The sequence below is a fragment of the Rhinopithecus roxellana genome, chromosome 9 (assembly GCF_007565055.1).
Source record: "Rhinopithecus roxellana isolate Shanxi Qingling chromosome 9, ASM756505v1, whole genome shotgun sequence".
In the NCBI taxonomy this organism is placed as follows: Eukaryota; Metazoa; Chordata; class Mammalia; order Primates; family Cercopithecidae; genus Rhinopithecus; species Rhinopithecus roxellana.
In genome coordinates this window covers 109,661,912-109,682,236 of record NC_044557.1, presented here as the reverse complement: position 1 = coordinate 109,682,236, position 20,325 = coordinate 109,661,912, and the positions used below count along the sequence as shown (strand labels likewise).

The 20,325-nt window shown below is 52.8% G+C and overlaps 1 protein-coding gene across 1 annotated transcript in view; it reads left to right on the top strand.

The window, feature by feature from the left end:
* Window positions 1–20,325, top strand: part of PEBP4 (phosphatidylethanolamine binding protein 4) — a 213,488-nt gene that overhangs the window by 182,324 nt on the left and 10,839 nt on the right. Inside the window, exons 5-6 of the mRNA XM_010365389.2 lie at window positions 17,553–17,598; window positions 19,790–19,903. Coding sequence (XP_010363691.1) covers window positions 17,553–17,598; window positions 19,790–19,903 — 160 coding nt within the window. The remainder of the gene's footprint in view (window positions 1–17,552; window positions 17,599–19,789; window positions 19,904–20,325) is intronic.

The following is a 20,325-nucleotide window of genomic DNA, read 5'->3' as shown; positions in this document are numbered from 1 at the left end:
ATCAGGAGACTTAGATCATGGGCCAGGACACCTGCATTCCATTTGCTGATCTGCTGCCGACTGGAACTCCCATCTCGGGCAAGTCATTAACCTCTCCAGAGCTTGTGTCCCCATCTGCAAATGCTACCCTCTCTGCCTCCCGGTGAAGGAGGGTTAAGTGATACAGCAGTGCACAAGGGCCTGAAACCCCTGGAGTGGAGAGTGCTGGATACGGGTCCAGGACTGTTGTTACCATCTAACAACCATGGCACAACCCCCAGGTGACTCACCTGGCCTGTTTGTTCTCCAGTCTCCCCATCCAAGGATGTAGGAGCTGTACCTCTCTAAATGTTCCTCCCCTTCTGTCGTACCCCCGTAGGAGGCTAAGAGTGACCTGGGACAGTGCATTGTCTGTTTTGCATTGTAAGAAGGCGATGTCTGCAAGAAGAGAGGACATGAAACGGGGAGCTTGGTTAGGGGCACAAGGAACCTGCATGCTTGGGTTCCTCTGCCCTCCACTGACCCCAATTATCGGCAACTGGCCTGTAGGCAGGGCTGGGCCCGCGCCTGGCTGGGAACCGAGGCTGAAGACTGACTCATACATGAGTCTCTTTCCACCAGCAGACCCTGTCATGGTGGCCTGTGGATCCTGTCCAGGCTCTGACCGGAAGACCACAGTTAAGCAGTTCTAGAATTCTGGGGAAAGCAGGTGGGTCCATCTCTTCATCCTCAAGGGGATTAGGGAGTGTGATTCTGCCCATCCCACCTCCCTCAGGTGCTACCAGTCACCAAGACTCCCTGGGCACCCACCAGGGGCTTGTTTATGGCTAGAAGATTGCATGTTGATTTCCACTACACACTTTATCCCAAGTGATTTTATGTTCCCCTGACCAATGTCTACAATCAAATTGGGAGAGGGAGGCAGAATTCAAAGAACAACTTGAGTCTCTCAGGAAGCTGGTCCTGGGAACACAGGGCAAGTATCTCTTTAAAAATACTCCCTGCACAGCAGGTCACACTGGCCTGCAGCCACAACCCCCAGGCTGTGATCTCACCAAGCTCCGAGAAGCCAAACAGGGTCAGGCTTGGCTGGTCCCCGAGTGAGCAGGGAGACCTCCCAAGCAAAACACAGGTGTTGCTGGTGATTCAGCAGGCCAGCCCCACCCTCCACGGAGTCTAGTTCTGCTCAGGTGTTGGAATTGCAACTGGGATGATTCAGGGAGCTCCTATCAGTACCTGGGCAGAGGAAAGGGGCGTGGTGCCACCAGCAGGTGCTGAATGCTCTTTCTGGCCTCCATGTGTGACAAGTGTTGTTTCTTAAGAATCAGGGTGGATGTACTTCCTCCCTCCCTGTCCCCTGCCCATTTCCTAAGGCTGGTTGTTGTCAGCCATTGACCTAAATTCCTCAGGTTGTCTCAACCAGATAAGGGATGGAGGAGGAAAAGGCAGCTCCAAGGGGCTTCGGGCTCAGGAACCAATTAGCCCCCACTCCAAACAGTTGTGGTCTGGGGCTGCCAGCAGGCTCCTGGCTCACACCCCAGGATGGTCCCTTCTGGTTTGGGAACAAGTAAGGATGAAAGGCGTCCATGAAATGAGGGCCGAGAGCCGTCATTAGCCTGTTTTATGAGTACACAGATATTCATTACACCTCAACCCCGTCATTAGAGGCTCCAGCAAGAGCTCAGGCCCCTTCTTTATTACAGTAGAAACTGAGGGGGTTTCTCCCCCAAAGGGAGCTCGGTTCTGCTTCCGGGAAGGAAGTCCCGCCCAGGAGAAGGTCAGTAGCCTCCACTCTCAGGCAGGCCTGACTCTCACTGCCCTTGCTCACTCCCCAGCCCCAGCAGCTGGGCAGCCCAAGGGGAGGTCAGGTAGCCCAAGGAAGTGCTGATAAGGGCCTGGGGCTTCTTGGGGACAGGAGGCAGGCATAAGAGGCCTGGGCACTGGAGTCTGGCGTAAGAGAGCATTGGCTCCCCAGCACAGAGCCCTTCACCCCCTACCCCAACCGAGCACCAGTAGCTGGCAGAGAGCCTATGCAGCCTCCTCCAGGAAGCCCTCCCAGCTCCGCTAAGGCTCTCTGCACCTCCTCTTCCTAGTGTTCATCACAGCTGTAATGATCTCTTGACTCTTGTGTCCTGCCAGACTGCAAGCCACCCCACACAGGGACACCACGCTTGGCACGTAGCAGGAACTCCATAGAGGTGGGCTGAGTTGACATCAGCCAGGATCCAGGGTAGGATGTATGAACTGGGGTGGAAAAAGGGGACTCTCTCCTAGCCTCAACTCCACTCTCTGTGTGTTTTTCCACAAGGTGATGATCAGATGGCCTGGCTGCTTTCTCAAGGCCACAGTCGGCGAGTGACTGAAAAATAAATCCTCTGCCACTGTCTAGGCAGCGCCCCCTTACCTCCTAAATTTAATCCCTTCACATGAATCCCACTGAGCAGCTAGACAGGTCTCCCCTTGTCATCAGCCCCTTTCTGTCCCCAGAGGGTGACCACATCACTATAGGAAACACCCGGTGACAAAGCCCAGCAGGGTCAAGCCCACACTTCCAGGGCCAGTCCCAAGAGCCTCTCCTGCTTGACAGGACCGCAGGCCGATGGGGGCAGAGGAGGGGCGGGGGCTCACCCTCTTTCCCGTTAGGGCTGGCAGCACCACTGGTAATAGGTTGGAGCCCACCCTGCTGGTGCAGGCCATCGAGGCTGAATGGAGCGTAGCCAGACCCCACAGTGAGGACCAGGGGTGCAAGAGCTGGCAGATTAATCAACTGTCGTTTGCATTCATTAAAGGCCCCTTGCTTGTGTGCACAGCAGCCTCAGATGCCAGGGCAATTAACTGCTCACAGCAAAAAGTTCTGGGGAGAAGTTTCTCTCAGCTCCCTGCAGCACAGCCTAGGGATAGGCCTGGTGTCCTAGAATCCCAGACTCCTCAGGGGAAGGCCTCTGAAGGCCTCGCTTCGAGGATGAGGCCCTGCCCTCGACCTACAGCACGGTGGGCTTTGATTGGAAGGAGGCAGGGGAGCCCCAGATGGGGCAGCCTGGAGAGTCAGCAGCTGTCCCTTGATCTTCTTTGGGTCCCTCCCTCTGCTGTGACCCTGTCCCCTTTCCTCCCATCTCTTCGTGTCCCTGGGCACTGTCACCATGAACAGCTGGGCCCTTGTCATGGTTGTGCAAAGACTCATTTCAACACACTCTGAGACGGACGATGTTCCCCATGGGGACTTGAAGCCAGGCAGTATGGGCTGCCCCCAGCCCCGCTCTCCTGACTGCCAGGGAGACGGTGGCACTGGCTTCCGAGATGGTCAGGGTTCCTCCTCTGCACACAAACCTTCCTGCCCCCAAGGGACTCAGCTGAGCGGCCCTTAACAGACAGCCGCCCACTGGTGGAGTGGCACAGTGGCCCAGGTTCCACTGGCCTTACCTGAGAGAGCCGTGGTCCTCCCTTCCTCTCCTGGGGCTCAGTCAGTACCCAAAGCATTCCCGGAACATGGGACCAACTGTGGGCTCCAGGTAGATTTCACTGAGCACAGGTTCAGAGATTTTTGCTGTGATTGCCAAGCTCCCCAGATTGGCATTTGCCTGCTGGGCACTGTAAAAGTGCCACAACAGAAAGAGAACAGTCCCCAGGCCTGGCAGACAGCGGCAGGGCCCTGGACGCCGGCAGGCCCTGGTGGGCCACATTCATTGTTCCGTTGGCTCAGACAAATGAATCTGGGTTAACACAGGCAGGCAGGGACATGAAGGCCCACCACACAGGCCTTGGCATGACCAAGGCACGTGAGAACGGCAGCTCAGCAGAGATGGCAGCTGGCTTGGGCACCTCGGAGGAGGGAGACCCAAGGAAGTCGCCTGACTGGTGGCCTCCTGCTGGGGCCAGGGCCCTAGAGTTGATCCTGACCTGCAAACCTGGGCTGCCCCGTGCCCTCCTCTGGTCTGTAAGCAACACAGAAGAACCGCTGTTCTCTCGCCTCTTCCATCCCGTCTGTCTCTTCCCAGACCCTGAGGTCCCTGAATGCCTGGAGGACAAGCAACCCTCCCTCCTCACGTAGGGTAGGTGCGGGGAGCATGATCTGGGGAAAGGAGCTAAGAAACATCTCTGTGTGCCCAGACCTTGCCCTTCTCCCCAGGAACTTCGAGGCTCAGAATAGCACACCCAGAGTCGCTAACCTGGGGCCACTTTCCCTGGCTCTAAGCAGGGGCGAAGGGAAAGGGCTGTGCCTCCTGCCTTCTCAGGTCTGGCCCAGGCCCTCTGAACACCCAGGAGCCCAACCGGTCTGAAGGGTCTGACTTGAGAGCTGAGGCCACAGAGGAAAGGGGAGCCCTGGGGCGGGGCCTCCAGAAGGAACAGGAAAGGAGACACCATCAGGAACTGGGGCTCAGATGGTTCCCACCACAGCTGCCACCACAGGTCTGATGAGGAGTCCCCTTCCCTGCCCTGGGGAATCAGGCAGGAAGGTTCGGAGAGCAGGAAGTTGCTGTGGTGGTGCTGCGGGGTTTGACAGACTTTAGTGTGCATAGAAATCGCCTCAGGTTCTTGTTAAGAGGAAGCTTCTGGTTCACTAGGTCTAGGGTTGAGCCTGAGAAAGATTCTACATTTCTGACAAGCTCCCAGGACACATTGCTGCTGCTCTGAGGGGCTGGGGAACTGGGGCCAAGTTCACCATCAGTCCCTTGAAAAAGAGCAAGCCGTGATTTGAATAAGACGTAGAATGTTTCTGCTTCTTGTCACACTTTCTAATGAGCATAGCATTTCTTAGAGCTTCCAAATCTCGCCAGCATCTTTTCTTGCTAGAAATTCCTGACCTTTCTTCCGGAGTCCCTCTGTCTCTTTTTCCTTCCATCCATCCTTCCTTCCTTTCTTCCCTTCTGTTCACAAGGCAGCCCCAGGCCTGGGCCCATTGGTGGGGAGGGAGAGAAGAGGCTCCAAAGGGTAGATTATGCTTTCTCTTCCCACCAGAGCCAAGTATGGAAACCTAAAATAGGGCAACGGAGGGAGACAAAGCAGAGAACAGAACGAGGAATCTGACTCCCACCTGCTGCTACCAGCCTTCCCCAAAGAGCCACAGTTGAGGCTCTTGGCTGTTGGGCACTCCCTCCCCCTCCATCCCCCCAGCCCAGCCTTTGTGGCCTGGGTTCCCAAGAACACCTCATCTCATAGATGGCACATGAGGAGGGCAGAGTAAGCCAAGACAGTACCCGTCTTCTGGTTGGCAGTAGAGAACAGGATGGGTCAGGGTTGGGGGCTGAGGGGCCCTTCTTACCCAAATAGAGGGGAGACAGGAGGACTGCTAGGGCTGGAGCTGGGGGAGAATGCTGAACCACTCTCCAGAACTGCGGCAGGGAGTGGGGGCATCACTCAGCAGTCACTGCCACTCAGGATCCCAAGGCATGGGGTTCCAGCTCACTCATAAGCCCTGGGGTACCACTCCCCAGGCCAGATGGATGCTAGGGGGCTGCTGGGCTGCCTCTCTCCAGCCAGAGTTAGGGAGCAAAGGTCTGGTCAGGTCACTTCCTCCCAGTGTATTGGTCCCCCCACTTCCTCCTCCTCTCCCTCTTGGAGGTGCAGCCACCCAGCCGGAAAGACTGGGTGCTGGATGAGAGATGGGGAGTGATAAGAGTCGGGCTGAGGAGTTAGCCCTACAGCTCTCTCCTCTCCAGTTGGGTTGCAGTTTCCCAAGCCCTGTTTGTCTTAGGGATTAACTGCACCCATTTCCTAATTGTTCTGCTGCGACAGGGCAGGCAAGGTGACCTGCAGCCTCCTACATGCAGCACAGGAGGAGGGCAGCACCTGGGGGTGCCCCCCGCCCCGCCTCCTGGTTGACTGCCTCCTCTCCCACCTCTGCTCGGATGCAGCCCAGCTCCACTGGCTCTCAGTCCCTGGGTGGGTAACAGACCAGCTTAGGTCTCACTCACAGACCTCAGTGCTAATCAGTCGTCTGTTTGTCCTGGCCCCCTGCCCGGGGCCTGGAGATTCCCACACCCACTTTTCCTAATTGCATGGTCCCAGCTTCAGCCTGGCCGCCAACCCCTTCCCAAATGCCCCCTTCTTCTGGTCCTCCCCACCATGCCCAGCCCCAGGCATACCCAGTGAAAGGCAGTCTAGGAGAGGAATGTGTGAGTGCATGTGTGTGTGAGCATGTGTGTGTCTGTGTGTACACGTGGATATACGAGCATGTATGTGAGCTTGTGCCTCTGTGTGTCCATGTGTGATAGCATGTGAGTGTGAGCATGCAAGAGCATGCATGTGTGGGTGTGTGAGCATGCTACAAGTATGAGTGTGTTGGGAGTGTAAGTGTGTGAATGTGTGTATATGTGTGTAGATGTGAGCATGTGCCTTGTGAGTATATCATGAGTGTGCAAGTGTGTGCGTGTGTGTGACTTGTGCTCTCCTGTCTCTGGCCCTCTCGGACCCAGCCTGAGGTTGCCCCTAAGCCCCCTTGGCCTCATTCTGGTCCCAGCTCCAGCTTCTCCCATCTCACACCCTGCCACTCCCATTCCCACCAGTTCTGGAGAATTCTTCCCACTGCTGCGCTTCCCTTGCTCCCATCACCGAGCAGGTTCTGGCCAAGTTTCCACCAGAGCCAGCAGTATCCTACTTGCTCTCTAGCGCAGGATCCTCTGTCTGACCCCCAAGGCCAGACCCCTCTCCAGAGGCCCCACCTGCTGGACAACATCTCTGACTCTCTCTCCTGAGCTGAGCCTGCCTGTGTCTGTCTGTATGTGGGATCATGCATCTCCAAGGGATGGAGGGAAAGAGGAAGGAGTGAGGAGTGAGAGAAGGAAGGAGGCCGGGCTCAGATGGTGTCATTAGGAGCTATTAATGCCCCTCATCAAGGGTTATTAATAAACATGATGTGCCACTCGCTCTGCACACCCTGGCTGAGTACAGACCCAGCGGGGCAGGCCCGATATTCACAGCTGAGTAACCTCCAAGCCCACGGCACAGCCATGAGCCTCAGGAGGCTGGCCCTGCCAGGAGACTTCACAGGATGGACTCCCAGGGCTCCAAGGGTGGACGGAGGCAGCATCCCCATCCTCAGCCCCCACACCATCTATTCCCCGGCAGCCACTGAGCCTTTCCCTCCAGGGTCCAGCCAGGAGCTCAGCCCAGCAATGACCCTTACACTTGGACAGCACTGCGGGACTTTAGAATATTCCATTTCCTAATTGCACCTTCACAACAGCTCTGTGAAGAAACCAGGGCAGGTATCGTCATCATCGCCACTTTATAGGTACGGAAACTGAGACGCTGTGAAATTAAATGTCTTGCTCAAAGTCATGTAGCTAATTGGTAATGACATTGGACTGAAGCCCAGGCTGCCCTGTAGGAGAATGGCTGTATTAGACGCTGAGTTGCTCATTGACTGAGGCTGCTTTGACTGGATGGCTCCATTTCCATCGTTCTTGTGGCTGCCAGAAATCAGCAAAGCAGGGCAGCAAGCCTTTGCTCTCCAAGGCGTGGAGAGTGGGGGGATCCTGCACCTTAGCGGGGAATTTCCTGGAGGGCGGGGATCTGAATGAGCGAGCTCACGTAAAGACCCTGGCAAGATGCCCGCACACCATGGGCACTCCACGAGAGGTGGTTCCCCTTTCTTTGCCTGATGGTCATTACATAAACATTCAATTATTGGCCCCTAAGGAGGCTGGGGCAGGTGGAAAGCTGAATGGCCCATTCTTTCTATTTGTTTTTTTGTTATGTTTTTTTGTTTGTTTGTTTGTTTTTTGTTTTTTTTGAGACAGAGTCTCACTCTGTTGCCCAGGCTGGAGTGGAGTGGCACGATCTGGCCTCACTGCAACTCTGCCTCCCGGGTTCAAGCAGTTCCCCTGCCTCAGCCTCCCAAGTAGCTGGGACTACAGGCACCTGCCACCATGCCTGGCTAATTTTTGTATTTTTAATACAGACTGGGTTTCGCCAAGTTGGCCAGGCTGGTCTCGAACTCCTGACTTCAAGTGATCCGCCCGCCTCAGCCTCCCAAAGTGCTGCAATTACAGGTGTGAGCCACCATGCCCGGCCTTTATTTGCTTCTCAGCTTTGCGATCTCATGCCGTAGTTGGGTGCAAAGCTGGCATCCACGGTGACAACCACAATGGTATTTAAAATCACATAAGAAGACAAGAACTAGTGTTCTAATAAGATGGCTATCCAAAATAAGTAAGAGAAAAGGAGTTGGGGAGCAAAAATATAAGATTTGAGATATCAGGGAAATGTTTTTATGAGGAATACCCAATTCCCTATATGACTTCAGATAACTGAGGCATCCTGGCAACCTGAGGTTGATATCAAAAGCTACTTTTGTTCTGAGTTGTCTAGAAAGGGCAGTCTTCAGTTTAAAGTGATATCAGTGCATAGTAATCATATTTAGCAACAAACTCCTGATATTTGCTTTCAACTTAATATTTCTGTCTACTTTTTTTTTTTTTTTTTTTTTTTTTGAGACTCCCACTCTGTCACCCAGGCTGGAATGCAGTGGTGAGACAATATAGCTCACTACAGCCTCGAATTCCAGGCTCAAGTGATTCTCCCACCTCCGCCTCCCAAGTAGCCAGGACTACAGGAACACACCACCTCGTCTGGTTAATTTTGTTAATGTTTTGTAGAAATGGGGTCTCACTATGCTGCCCAGGCTGGTCTGGAACTCCCGGCCCCAAGCAATCCTCCTGCCTTGGCCTCCCAAACTGCTGGGATTACAGGCATGAGAAACTGCACCCCGATTCTTGTCTATTTCTAAGAGGAACAGGCTTAATAAGACCATATATTGTGTTCTTTATCTCTTTCCTTATTCTTAACCCCACCCCTGAACCCCATCCAGAGAATGAGTGACCCATGACAGGCAAGGGTCAAAAGGAGGTGGCTCCACAATTTCCTATGGCTCAGCCTGCTCTCTGAGTATCAGGGACTGAAAGTAACTTGGGCAAGTTTCCCCAAGCAGAAGTTCCCCAAGGGCAGACAGTTGGGAGTCCCAGCCAGTACAGGCCCCAGAGGGACCAGGGGCTTGAAGCTGCCATCTGTGTGACAAGAAGCTTTGGAACCAAAATGCGAAGAAAAGAAGGATGTTCTCAGGGCAATTGTCTCTATGTGGTAGGATCCAGGGAATGCTTTTTCTTTCTAGTGCCTTTGTGTGTTTTACAATTTTTCTACAAGGAACGTGTAGCCCTTTTACAACCGGAAACAAAAATTACTGTTTGTAAAAGGGAGGTGTTTGGGTTTGGGGGTCCAAGAGTTACCTGCTCTGAGTGAGGCCATTGATGACAAAATTCAGCCGCATCCTGCTCTGACCTGCCACGTGGGCAGTGTCCCCAAGGCAGGGACCACCCATGTCCTTTCTTGATAGGGAAGGCAGCTCAGCCAGCCAGCTGTGGTGGTCCTCCTGGGACACAGTTACTGATCATTTGGAGAAGAGAAGAAGCCTTGCCTGGGATCTGTGGACCCAGAGTTTAGGTTGCTGAGAGCTTTGAGTCTCAGAAATCAGAGGCATTGCCTGCCATTCCAGTCTTACCCCCATCCTGCATTTCCAGCCTTCTCTTGAGATTCTTGAAGACACACATGCTGGTTCTGGCTTCAACGGACAGCGAGGTCATTTGAAATATTCTCATATCTCATGCACACATTTATACATTGCTTAGGCAGCTTTCTCAACCTAAGCTGCCCTTCCCCTCCTTTATCTTGTCTACTGGAGAACTGGAAAACTCCTATACATCCTTCAAGTCCCCATATCTAGCCTCCTTTCAATAACTTTCTCTGATCGCTACCCCCAAGCAGTTATCTCTTCCTTCTTCTCTGCTCCCCAAGCATGGCCTCTAGGCCTCAATTATTTAGGCCTGTCATTGTTATTTCTTTGTGATTTATCTGTTCTAGCAGATCAGAGGCTCCTTGATACCATGACCTATGTCTTAATTATATTTCTGCCTCTAACACAGGCCTCTCATTCATTCATTCATCTACCCATCTCCCCAGCTACCATTCCTCAGGGCCAGCTTTGTGCTAGATACTATCTCACACACACACACAGCTGCAAGACGGTGTGACATTTTTGGCAACCATACGACCCAGAACAAAGGGCCTGGAAAGCCTGTACTTTTCAAGACTCAGACATCCTGGGCCTTGGGAAATCTTGTCTCTTAACCTGGTGTCATGGAGGATGATGACACTCTGGGTGAAGCTCCTCCCATCCTGGGTTCAACCTCAAAAGCTCCTTACTCCAAGAAGCAGATCATTCTCCATCAACCGCACATTGATACATGGCTTAGACAGCTTTCTCAACTTAAGCTGCCCTTCCCCTCCCTTATCTTGTCCACTGGAGAACTGAAAAGCTCCTACACATCCTTCAAGGCCCCAAAATCTAGCCTCCTTTCAATAGTGCCCAACCCCACTTTGGCATCTGGAGATCCAGAGAAGTAACCAATTCCAGATTTGAAGCCAAACTAGGAATCAAAACCCAGGAGTCCCATCGCCAGTCTGTGCCAAGATACTAGGATCTGCCATGCACCCATTGGCATCTCCTAAGATGATATTCACCAAGCTGTCCCCACTGCCCATGAAGGCGCCAGGAAAAGGCCTACCAAGTCTTTGATATGGACATTTCTGGGAGGAAACTGGTCCACAAAATAATTGGCCATCCTACACCCTGGAGTCTAGAAGTACTCAGCTCCTAGGAGGGCTTAGATCTGCGCCTCCTTCTTCCACTTCCCACGGGCTTCATTCCACCCACCTCAGTGGCCATCCCTCCTCTCCCCAACCCCAGGGCAAAAGAGAAGGCCATGGGGTTAATTGACTGCAAGCCTCTCCCTGGCAGCAGGCAGTAGTCTCCAGAGCTGGGTCTTCTCTAGGCTGGCGTTAGGTGGTCCCTGGGGACCTCAGAGCCTGGGAGCTGTCAGTGCCTTCTGCTCACTTACCCTTTGTTAATTGCAGAATATACAGATTGCTGGGTAGCGCTTTCCAGTTCTTTGCCTTTTCCTGGATCCCTTGCCACTTGGCAGCCTGCAGGCAGCTGTGCAAAACAGCAAGGAGCTTTCTTGTTTGATGCCAGTGTCAGAGAGCTTGGAACTCTGTTTTCATTTTCCCTTTTTTTCTCATTTCTTCCTCCCCACCCTCAAATGCTCTGTTTTGCTAACTTCTCCGTCTACTCTCCTTTATCTCCATGACACCTTTCTGTGCCTCACCTTTCAAGTTAGGGACTCTTCTGATGCCTGTCCCCCCATCCCCACCCTCCCCAATTCCCCCATCCCCACCCTCCCCAATCCCCCCATCCCCACCCTCCCCAATCCCCCCATCCCCACTCCCACCTTTCACCCAGAGATCAAAAAGCAAAACTTCCCACTCTGACGGGGGTTTGCACCCAGGCAGAAGAAGACTGAATCCTCCTGTGCAAATGGGAAGAGGTGGGAAAAGAGATTAAATCATCTCCCTCACTCAAGGATATGTGCGACTGACCCTTTGCTCTGAGGGACCACGAGCCTGCGTATCTGGGGCCTTCACAAACGCCCCAGTGGGTGGGCCACTGCCTACAGGTAATTGAAGGGGAATGAGGGAACTGGGCCAGCATCCTTGCTGAGACCAGCACTGAGCCATACCCCTTCCCCACACTGCAGACCTCACACACCAAATCTAGCCAGAGCCTTTACGTAAGGGGTTCCCCAGGTGAGGGAGGAGTGTCGCTGGACCCGCAAGTCTATGAAAGGCCTCAGAAAATGCAGCTCTCTGTCCCTATAGGGACACCCAAAGGATAGAGGTTGTTAAGTAGGGATGGTTCAAGTTGCAAGGGGTGGACGCTGGGCCGGGGCACCCACGGACTTTGACTATACCCACCATGTGCAGAGCATCTTATGGGTCACAAAGATGGGCAGGGTGTAGTCCCCACCCTTGAGGAGCTGAAGTTTCTGTGGTTTCTCTCCTGTCCAGTGGGGTTAAAGATCTCTGCCCTTCCCCTGAATGGGATGTTGTGAGACCAATCAGTTGGATGGTTGCCTGGAGAATAAGGCTGAAAGCCTGTTACAAATGCAAGGTAATAGCAGTGGGGATAGACCCCTGGCTTCCAGCACCGCGCTCTTTACCTGACCCAGATGGGACAAGTCTGGGAAGACAGTCTGCATCACCCTGGACTGAGAATGGGGTTGCTATGACTCTCAGTCGAGCCACAACTTTCCCTGAGTATCTTACTTGCCAGTTCCTGGCTAGCTTGCCAGAGAAGCAGTGGGCTCTGAGGTGGGAGAGAGCTAGAAAGGAAATCTCATGTTCTAGGAACCCAGAAGCACCTCCAAAGTGTTCACAGTGTTGAGCCCCCTTCTCTGCAGTTAGAATAATTTGCACCTAGTTCTGTGCCAAGCAGTCATGCACAAACCCAGTACCCTACACTCACATACATGTGCACATGCATACACACACAGATACACACACACACACACACACAACTGGGGCCAGCTTCTAGGAAAAAGGAGTGACTGCTATTCTTTTTCTTTTCTTTTCTTTAAATTTTATTTTATTTAAGTTCCGGGGAACATGTGCAGGATGTGCAGGTTTATTACATAGGTAAACATGTGCCATGGTGGTTTGCTACCCCATCAACTCATCACCTAGGTATTAAGCCCCGTATGCATTAGCTATTTATCCTGATATTCTCCCTCCCCCTGCCCCCACCACGGGCCCCAGTGTGTGTTGTTCCCCTCCCTATGTCCATGTGTTCTCATTGTTCAGCTCCCACTTATAAGTGAGAACATGTGATGACTACTATTTTTCTTATACCCTGAGCATTTAAGAGTCCTTCTAAGGAATTCACCTCCTCCTCCCTTCCCTTGCTAGGAGACTCATGGGTATTTTAGACTCCCCATCTCCAGAGGATGCTGATGAGGAAGAATTGCCTTCCCCAGGCCCTCCAGTCCCAGACTCAGAAAGGCCCAGAATGTCCTCCTAGGCACACTACCCAAATACCTCGGTGTTCCTGGCCTTCTCGCCTGAAAAACCCATCCTGGGCTTTTCAGCATTCTTGAGGATGAGAAACTGAACTACATCTATGTTGTCTATAATTTCTATAATTACAGTTCACCCTTAAACAATGAGGGGGTATAGGTGCCACCCCCAACAAAGTCAAAAATCCAAGTATAACTGGATTCTCCCAAAATTTAACTACTAATTGCCTACTGTTGACTGGAAGCCAATAACCTAAACAGTCAATTAACATGTTTCATATGTTATATGTATTCTGTACTGTAGTCTTAAAATGAGGTAAGCTAGAGAAAAGAAAATGGTATTTTAAAAATTCTAAGGAAGAGAAAATATATTTCCTATTTGTTAAGTGGAAGTGGATCATCATAAAGGTCTCTGTCCTCATCGTCTTCACACTGAGTGGGCTGAGGAGGAGGAAGAAGAGGAGGGGTTGGTCTTGCTGTCTTGGGGTGGCCAAGGCTGAAGAGGTGGAAGAGGTAGAGGAGGTGGAAGGGGAGGCAGGAGAGGCAGGCACACTCACTGTAACTTTTGTTGAAAAAACTTCTGTTTATAGGTTTTGATTTGACACAAATCAAACCCATGTTGTTCAAGGGTCAACTATATTTCTTTTTTTTAACCTTAGCATTTAAACAAGTTCCTTTTGAAAATGTCAGCCTGTCTTAGCTATAGGAAGGGAAAGGAGATTTGGTCTGTGCTCAGCCCATCTTCAAGAGGCAAGAGCACATCTGGAGTCTGGGCTGGGGGAGGCAGCAGGGTCAAAGTGAGGAGGCCCAAGGTGTGGGGGAGCTCTTAGCAGACCCTGCAGGTTCAGCCATAAACCTTCCCTCCTTGGTCAGTCCTGGAGGGGCTACAATTTCTACCACAGAATCAATACCTAGTAGGGGCCTTTGGAGACTAAATTCTAAAAGGTGAGAAAGCTCAACTTTCAGCCTCCTTCAGGGTCTCCTTCCAAAGCCTGTCTCTTCTCAGACATGACAGGACTGGTGCCTGTATTCCTCAAATGCTGGGCTGGTACTCCCTCCTCCCTGGGCACTTTCCTAGCCCAGCAGCCCTGAGCAGTGCTCAAAACTACAGGTTTCTCCCTCTTACCTCCTGAAACTTCCTTGAATCTCATCCATCCGTAAAGAGTTTCAGCTTTCTAGTGTGATCACAGGCTAGAAGTGACATTCTAATCCATATATTTGTTTTGAGATAGGGTCTCACTCTGTCATCCAGGCTGAAGTACAGTGGCACCACCTTGGCTCAGGATCAGCTCCCTGGGCTCTGGTGATCCTCCCAGTTTTGTCCCCTAAGTAACTGAGACTACAGGTGTAGACCATCATGCCCAGATAATTTTTGCATTTTTTTGTAGAGATGAGGTTTTGCTATGTTGCCTCAGCTGGTCTCAAAATCCTTGGCTCAAGCAATCCGCCCACCTCAGCCTCCCAAAGTGCTGGGATTACAGGTGTGAGCCATTGCACTTGGCCATCATGAAGATATTTTAGAAGATCTAAAGTCAGGTGGCAGGGTCCCCATTTTCACCGCAGCCCCAGCCCTCCTGATAATATCTCCGTATTTTAATCATGGTCTTTGGAAAATGATGCCTCCCATAGAAATGCTGGGATTGTCATGGTGTCACAGAAAGAGCACAGGATGGCACTGAGGTCAAAAGGCATGAGACCTTGAGTCAGCTGATGTTGAAGGGCCTAAGGTCCAAGGTCTCATTCTCCTTGAACATTCTGGGGTTTTCCCTCTCTGGAGCCCAACTCTCTCACCTTTTAGAATTTAGTTTCCTAAGGCCCCTACCAGGTGTTGATTCCATGGTAGAAATTGTAGCCCCTCTAGGACTGACCAATGAGGGAAGGTTTATGGCCAAAGGGAACTTAGGCAATTCTTAAGACAATCCAAGTCAATCACAGCTTCTGACCCCACACCATGTGGGGGCCCTTCTGCCACCAGGTCCTCCCCCATTCTTTCTGCCAGTGAGGACCAGCACCTGTCTGTGGGACCAGCTCCGGGGGGGGGACCTGAACAGTCCATTTGCCATCAGTGCCCCAGTCAAGCACAGGGTCTGCTGAGTGACTAGGAAGGGCCAGTGGCTTGCCTCAGCAAACCCACCGTAAGGATTTGCAGAGCCTTTGCCTATGCTGGCCCCAGTTGATAAGGAAAGCTCCCCAGAGTGAAAGGATGAAGAAAGGGAGCCTTCCCACCCCATCAAGGCGCCAGATCAGCCTTTCCACCCGCTGCGGCTCTGCACAAACCAGCTCCCTGATCTGACCGGCCCCAGCCCCCACCCTTACCCGCTCCCTGGACTCACTCTGAGTGGGACCCAAGCCTGGGGGGAATTGAAAAGAAACAGCCAGCTTAGGTTGCTGTTGTTTTGTTTAAACAAACCGCTGGCTGGACTGACTTGGAAAGGAATAAGGGGAGGATGAGGAGCTCAGGGCAGACCAGGCTGGGCGGGTCTTCCCTGAGCTCAGCCCCAGAACTCTCCATCTTGCTAGGGTGGCAGAAGAGCTCTGCAGGGAGAGTGGCTGCTGGGCATCTGTCAAGGCCTTCCCTCCTCTCCTGGAAGAGATGGGCATCAGGGAGATAGGTTTCCATTCTCCAATCCCTTAACCTTGTGGGCCGCAGCCCTTTGGCCACACCTGGGCCTGGATAATGCCAGCCCTGGATAATGCCAGGCCCAAAATATGGGGAGTTGGGGGACCGCGATGAAAGGGGAGCGAGACAGAGCTGGAGTGTGCATGACCGTATGGGTGGGACCTGACGTTGAAGGCTGCCCAGATTCTCCTGAGCAGAAAAGAACAGGATCAGGGAGAGTGGAAGGAAGTTAAAGGAGAAAGATCTTGGCTGAGCATGGTGGCTCATGCCTGTAATCCCAGCACTTTGGGAGCCTGAGGCGGGTGGATCACTGGAGGTCAGGAGTTCGAAACCAACCTGACCAACATACTGAAACTCCGACTCTACTAAAAATACAAAAATTAGCCAGGCCTGGTGGTGGGCACCTATAATCCCAGCTACTCAGGAAGTTGAGGCAGGAGAATCACTTGAACCCGGGAGGCGGAAGTTGCAGTGAGCCAAGATCGCACCACTGCATTCCAGCCTGGATGACAGAGAGAGACTCCAAAGAAAAGAAAAGAAAAAAGAGAAGAGAGGAGAAGAGAAGAGAAGAAAAAGAAAGAAGGAAGGAAGGAAGAAAGGAAGGAAGGGGATCTCACCTGCATCAGGTGAAGAAGACGAAGTACAAGGGGCTCATGGGTGAAGGCTCTATCCTTCCACAGTCTCCTGCTCCTTCTTCCAACCAAATGAGACCTAGGTCTATGGGAACCAGCCTTGGAAGGGGGATATCTGACCAAGAGGCCCAAAGTGAGGACAGTAATATAGAAGCTGCAGTTCAAAGGGGAGGAGATCTGGTGGGTTCTGGACTGGGCAAGTAGGACTTTAGTTCTATAAAAGGTAAACCACAAGCTAGGGAATTGGATCTCACCTACCCCTGCCCCCACCTCAAGCAGGGCCTCCCACCTCTCCCCCATCCTCCCAGCAACCCATGAGCCCCTCTTCTAGGCTTGGTGAAAAGGTAGCCAGGGCACAGTTAGGTGTCGGCAGACTCAATTAAGAGTCACGCTAATCACCTTCATTAAGGCTATAAAACCCCACACCTAGGGGCCTCGGGGCTCCCTGGCATGGCCTGGGGCCCCTGAGCCATGGCACAGAACCAGGGGCCCGGCTCCAGTCTCTTTCATCTGAGCATCTCCTGGTCCTGCACAAACAGTAATTAGCACCCACCCCCGGGGTCACCTCATTATCCCACAGACACCGAGTGGAGGGGAGGAGGGAGGGAAAGAGAGGAGGGAAACTGAGGCTGTCCCAGTGGCCAAAGAAACTGCCCCAGAGTTGTGGGCTAAGTTAAATGAGGGTGGGGAGAAGCTACCACAGAATCAGGCAGTGTAGCCTCCTCCTGCTTTCCCTTCCCCCACTGGTTGCTCAGAGCCCACTGCTTAATATTCTAAAGGTTCCAAAGGGAGCAGAATCCTCCCTCCAGAGAAGATGGGCTCCTTAGCAAGATCCAGAGAACTGCAGATCTAAGCGCTTCCCTTATATCTGACCAGACCCCACAGGTGATGTCGAGCACCCAGTCTCAGGCACCGATGGGGATCATGGAACAGCTCTTTGGGAAGTGTCCTACAGGGCTTCTCTAGAGGAAAGGTGTCCATTTGCCACCCTCAGCAACACCTGTGTCTGTCCTCTCTCCCTGGATCCCCTGAGGTACCCATTCCAAAACCCCACTCACTGCCCTGTCTCCCAAAAGCAGCCATACATCCTCCTCCTCTCCCATGTTCCTCTTCTCCTATCCTCCTTCCTCTCCCATCCTCCTTCCTCTCCCATCCTCCTTCCTCTCCCATCTTCCTTCCTCTCCCATCCTCCTTCCTCTCCCATCCTCCTTCCTCTCCCATCCTCCTTCCTCTCCCATCCTCCATCCTCTCCCATCCTCCTTCCTCTCCCATCCTCCTTCCTCTCCCATCCTCCTTCCTCTCCCATCTTCCTTCCTCTCCCATCCGCCTCCTGCAGAGAAAGAAGCAATCCCGCAGAGCCCACGTGGCCTGAAGTGTGCCCAAGGCATAACCTACAGCCCTGCTTGTCTTTTCTTTCAGGGCGCCGACCTGAAGAAAGGGAAGATTCAGGGCCAGGAGTTATCGGGTGAGTAAGACCCTAGGGATCCCTTCCCCCAGCCAGGGCATCAGTAACGATCACAGGAATCAAAACCTCATGGTGCTGCTTTGTCGTGTGCTAGCGCCAGCCTGAGAGTTTTCTTGGATGCCCTGATTTCATCTCCACAACTGCCTTTTATGGTCACTGCCATCAGTGTCCCCATTTTAAAGAGGATAACACTGAGGCACAGACCATCCTGTGCCATGTGAACAGCTAGTAAGGAATGCAGCCAGCGTCACAGTGCAGGGGGCCATCTGACTGGAGGCTGCTTGCAACGCCTGTCCACCCCCATCCTCCCCCCAGCTCCCCTCTCTCAGATCCCTGCCCCAGGATGGTGCCCCCAACCTACCTTGAAAGGGATGCTCAGGTAGTGGGCTGGCCTCTGGCACAGGACTGGGCACCAAACTTAGCCTTGCAGTTCCATGAAGCAGTGCGGGCTTCGGCACCAATCAGGTCTGGATTCAAATCCCAGCCCCACCACTCACTGTTGGCCTGGCTTCACCTCTCAAGCCTCCAGGAAATGGGAAGATGGAGGAGATGTCATAAGTGAAGGCCTACAGCCCAGGGCCTGGCTCGGAGAAGTAGTCTAGCATGTGTGAACCCTTTCCCCTCCTCCTCATGCCTCAATTCTCTGCCTTTGGAGGTTTCACATGGGGGATTCTTGAGGAAAGCCCTAGTGAGAGGCATTAGTCTCTATCTCCCTTGCGGATAAATTCTCCATTGCACAGATCCAGTGAGTTCTCACTTCAGACTTGTCTGCACAGAACCGAGGTCACCAGTTTTGGGCAGCGTCAAGTGTGCCCACGGTGCAGTGCACTCCACAGCCCACATACCCACCCACCTCGCCCACACTGATTTGCGCACGAGGAGACTCCCTGGCACCCACCTGTGCTCAGAAGACTTTCTCAGCACTGGTGGTGTTTAGGAAAAATGCTCCTTTACCTGCATTTACACACACACTAACAGGGCCTCCAAAACAGCCTCAGGGTGTTTGCACACTGGCTTTTCGTGTGCACACACCCGCCCCAAGTGGAGACCTCCAACCACACACACTCACATGGCTCCAAGCACATCCAGCTCTGCTCTCACTCTGAGTGCGCACGCGTGCGCACACACACACACACACACACACACACACATCTGATCTGCGATCCAAAAATGCAGGGAAAGATGAATCGTCAGGAATTCCCCGGCTGTTGGCATGCTGGAAGCCACCAGTGGCCGGAAGTACACAGTGAGGGACTCTTCCAATGCTCCAAGCAGCAAGTCGTGCTTTTGTTTAATGATCGGGAGAGAAAAGAAGGGGAGATGGCCATAAAGGACCAATACACCCTCCCACCAACATCCTCATTGCAATTGCTTCTTTCCCACCCACCCAGGAAGATTCTTGGCTCCAGCCTGGCTCTCCTCCATGGAAAGGAAAATGGAGAGAGGGAAGGGTAGTGGGAAGGGCTGAAGTATGCTGGGAAAGAGGCCCACCTTGAAAGACCCAGGCCAGGCCAGCAAGATCTTGTCTTTCTGCACGTACTTGGGGAAAGAATGAGGGATGTCCCCACCCCACTTTCCCCCCATCAAGAAAAACCCCAGCCTCCTGGAGGAAGAGGGAAGGAGTGGGAGAGGGGCCTTCTTCCCGGTGCCCCAAGCGCCCAGCTCCTACAGCTCCCATGATCAAACCTTTTAACCCAGTCCCACCCACCCTTGTAACCACTTCCAGATCCTCCAGACGCAGCCAAGAAATTGGCTTCTTTGGGGATTGAGTTCATAAGCAAATGCCGAAAAAATAAATAAAAATCCTCTGCCAAACACACTCGCAGAGGAAGATGGGCTTCTCTTGAGGCAGGAAATCCATCAGGATAGACTAAAGCAAAAACAGGACAATGCTAACACCCACTGGCCCATAAAGGCCTGGGAGCCACGCCAGCACTCAAGGCCTTCAAGCCAGCTCAGGGTGTTTCCTCTCGGACCACCTCCTCCCCCACTCTCACCCCCACCAAAATATGTACTTCTTAAATGAAGATACTGAAGCTGAGATCCCGCCAAATACAAATCCTAATGGTTTGCATGGGTGAGTCCCGATCCGGGGCCCCAGGGTGGTCAGCAGGACCATGGGAAGACAGAGAGATCTGCCCTGGGTAATATGGGATGCTGATGCCCACCTCTCTCCTTCTTCTACCTGTAGCCTACCAGGCTCCCTCCCCACCACCACACAGTGGCTTCCATCGCTACCAGTTCTTTGTCTATCTTCAGGAAGGAAAAGTCATCTCTCTCCTTCCCAAGGAAAACAAAACTCGAGGTAAGACCTTCCCATCCTTCCATCCACCTCCAGGGTGAATTCTGGGGTGGAACCAACGCTTCATGCATTTATGGGGAAATTAGGGCCTTGACCCCCACTCATTAGCCTTGGAGACTGGTGTCAAAGGCTGGTGTTTCTTGGGAGCAAACTGGAAGGAGTTCCTTAAAGATGTTGGCATCAGATGTGGTCTCCCTTGAGAAGTAAGCCCCACAGACTAATGTGGAGGCTCTAGCTGAGTGGGTTGCTATGTAAGGCAGGGTCTCAAAGTGGGTGACTGGAGCCAGGGAGAAGAGTGCCCCGAAACTTTGCATGGCATGTGCAGACAGCTGCCGCTGAACTTTGGCAAGTCACTGTGTTCTGTAATCGAGTCTGATCTGGGCAAGAGGGCATTGGAATGCCACCCTGCCGGTCTATCCTCACGG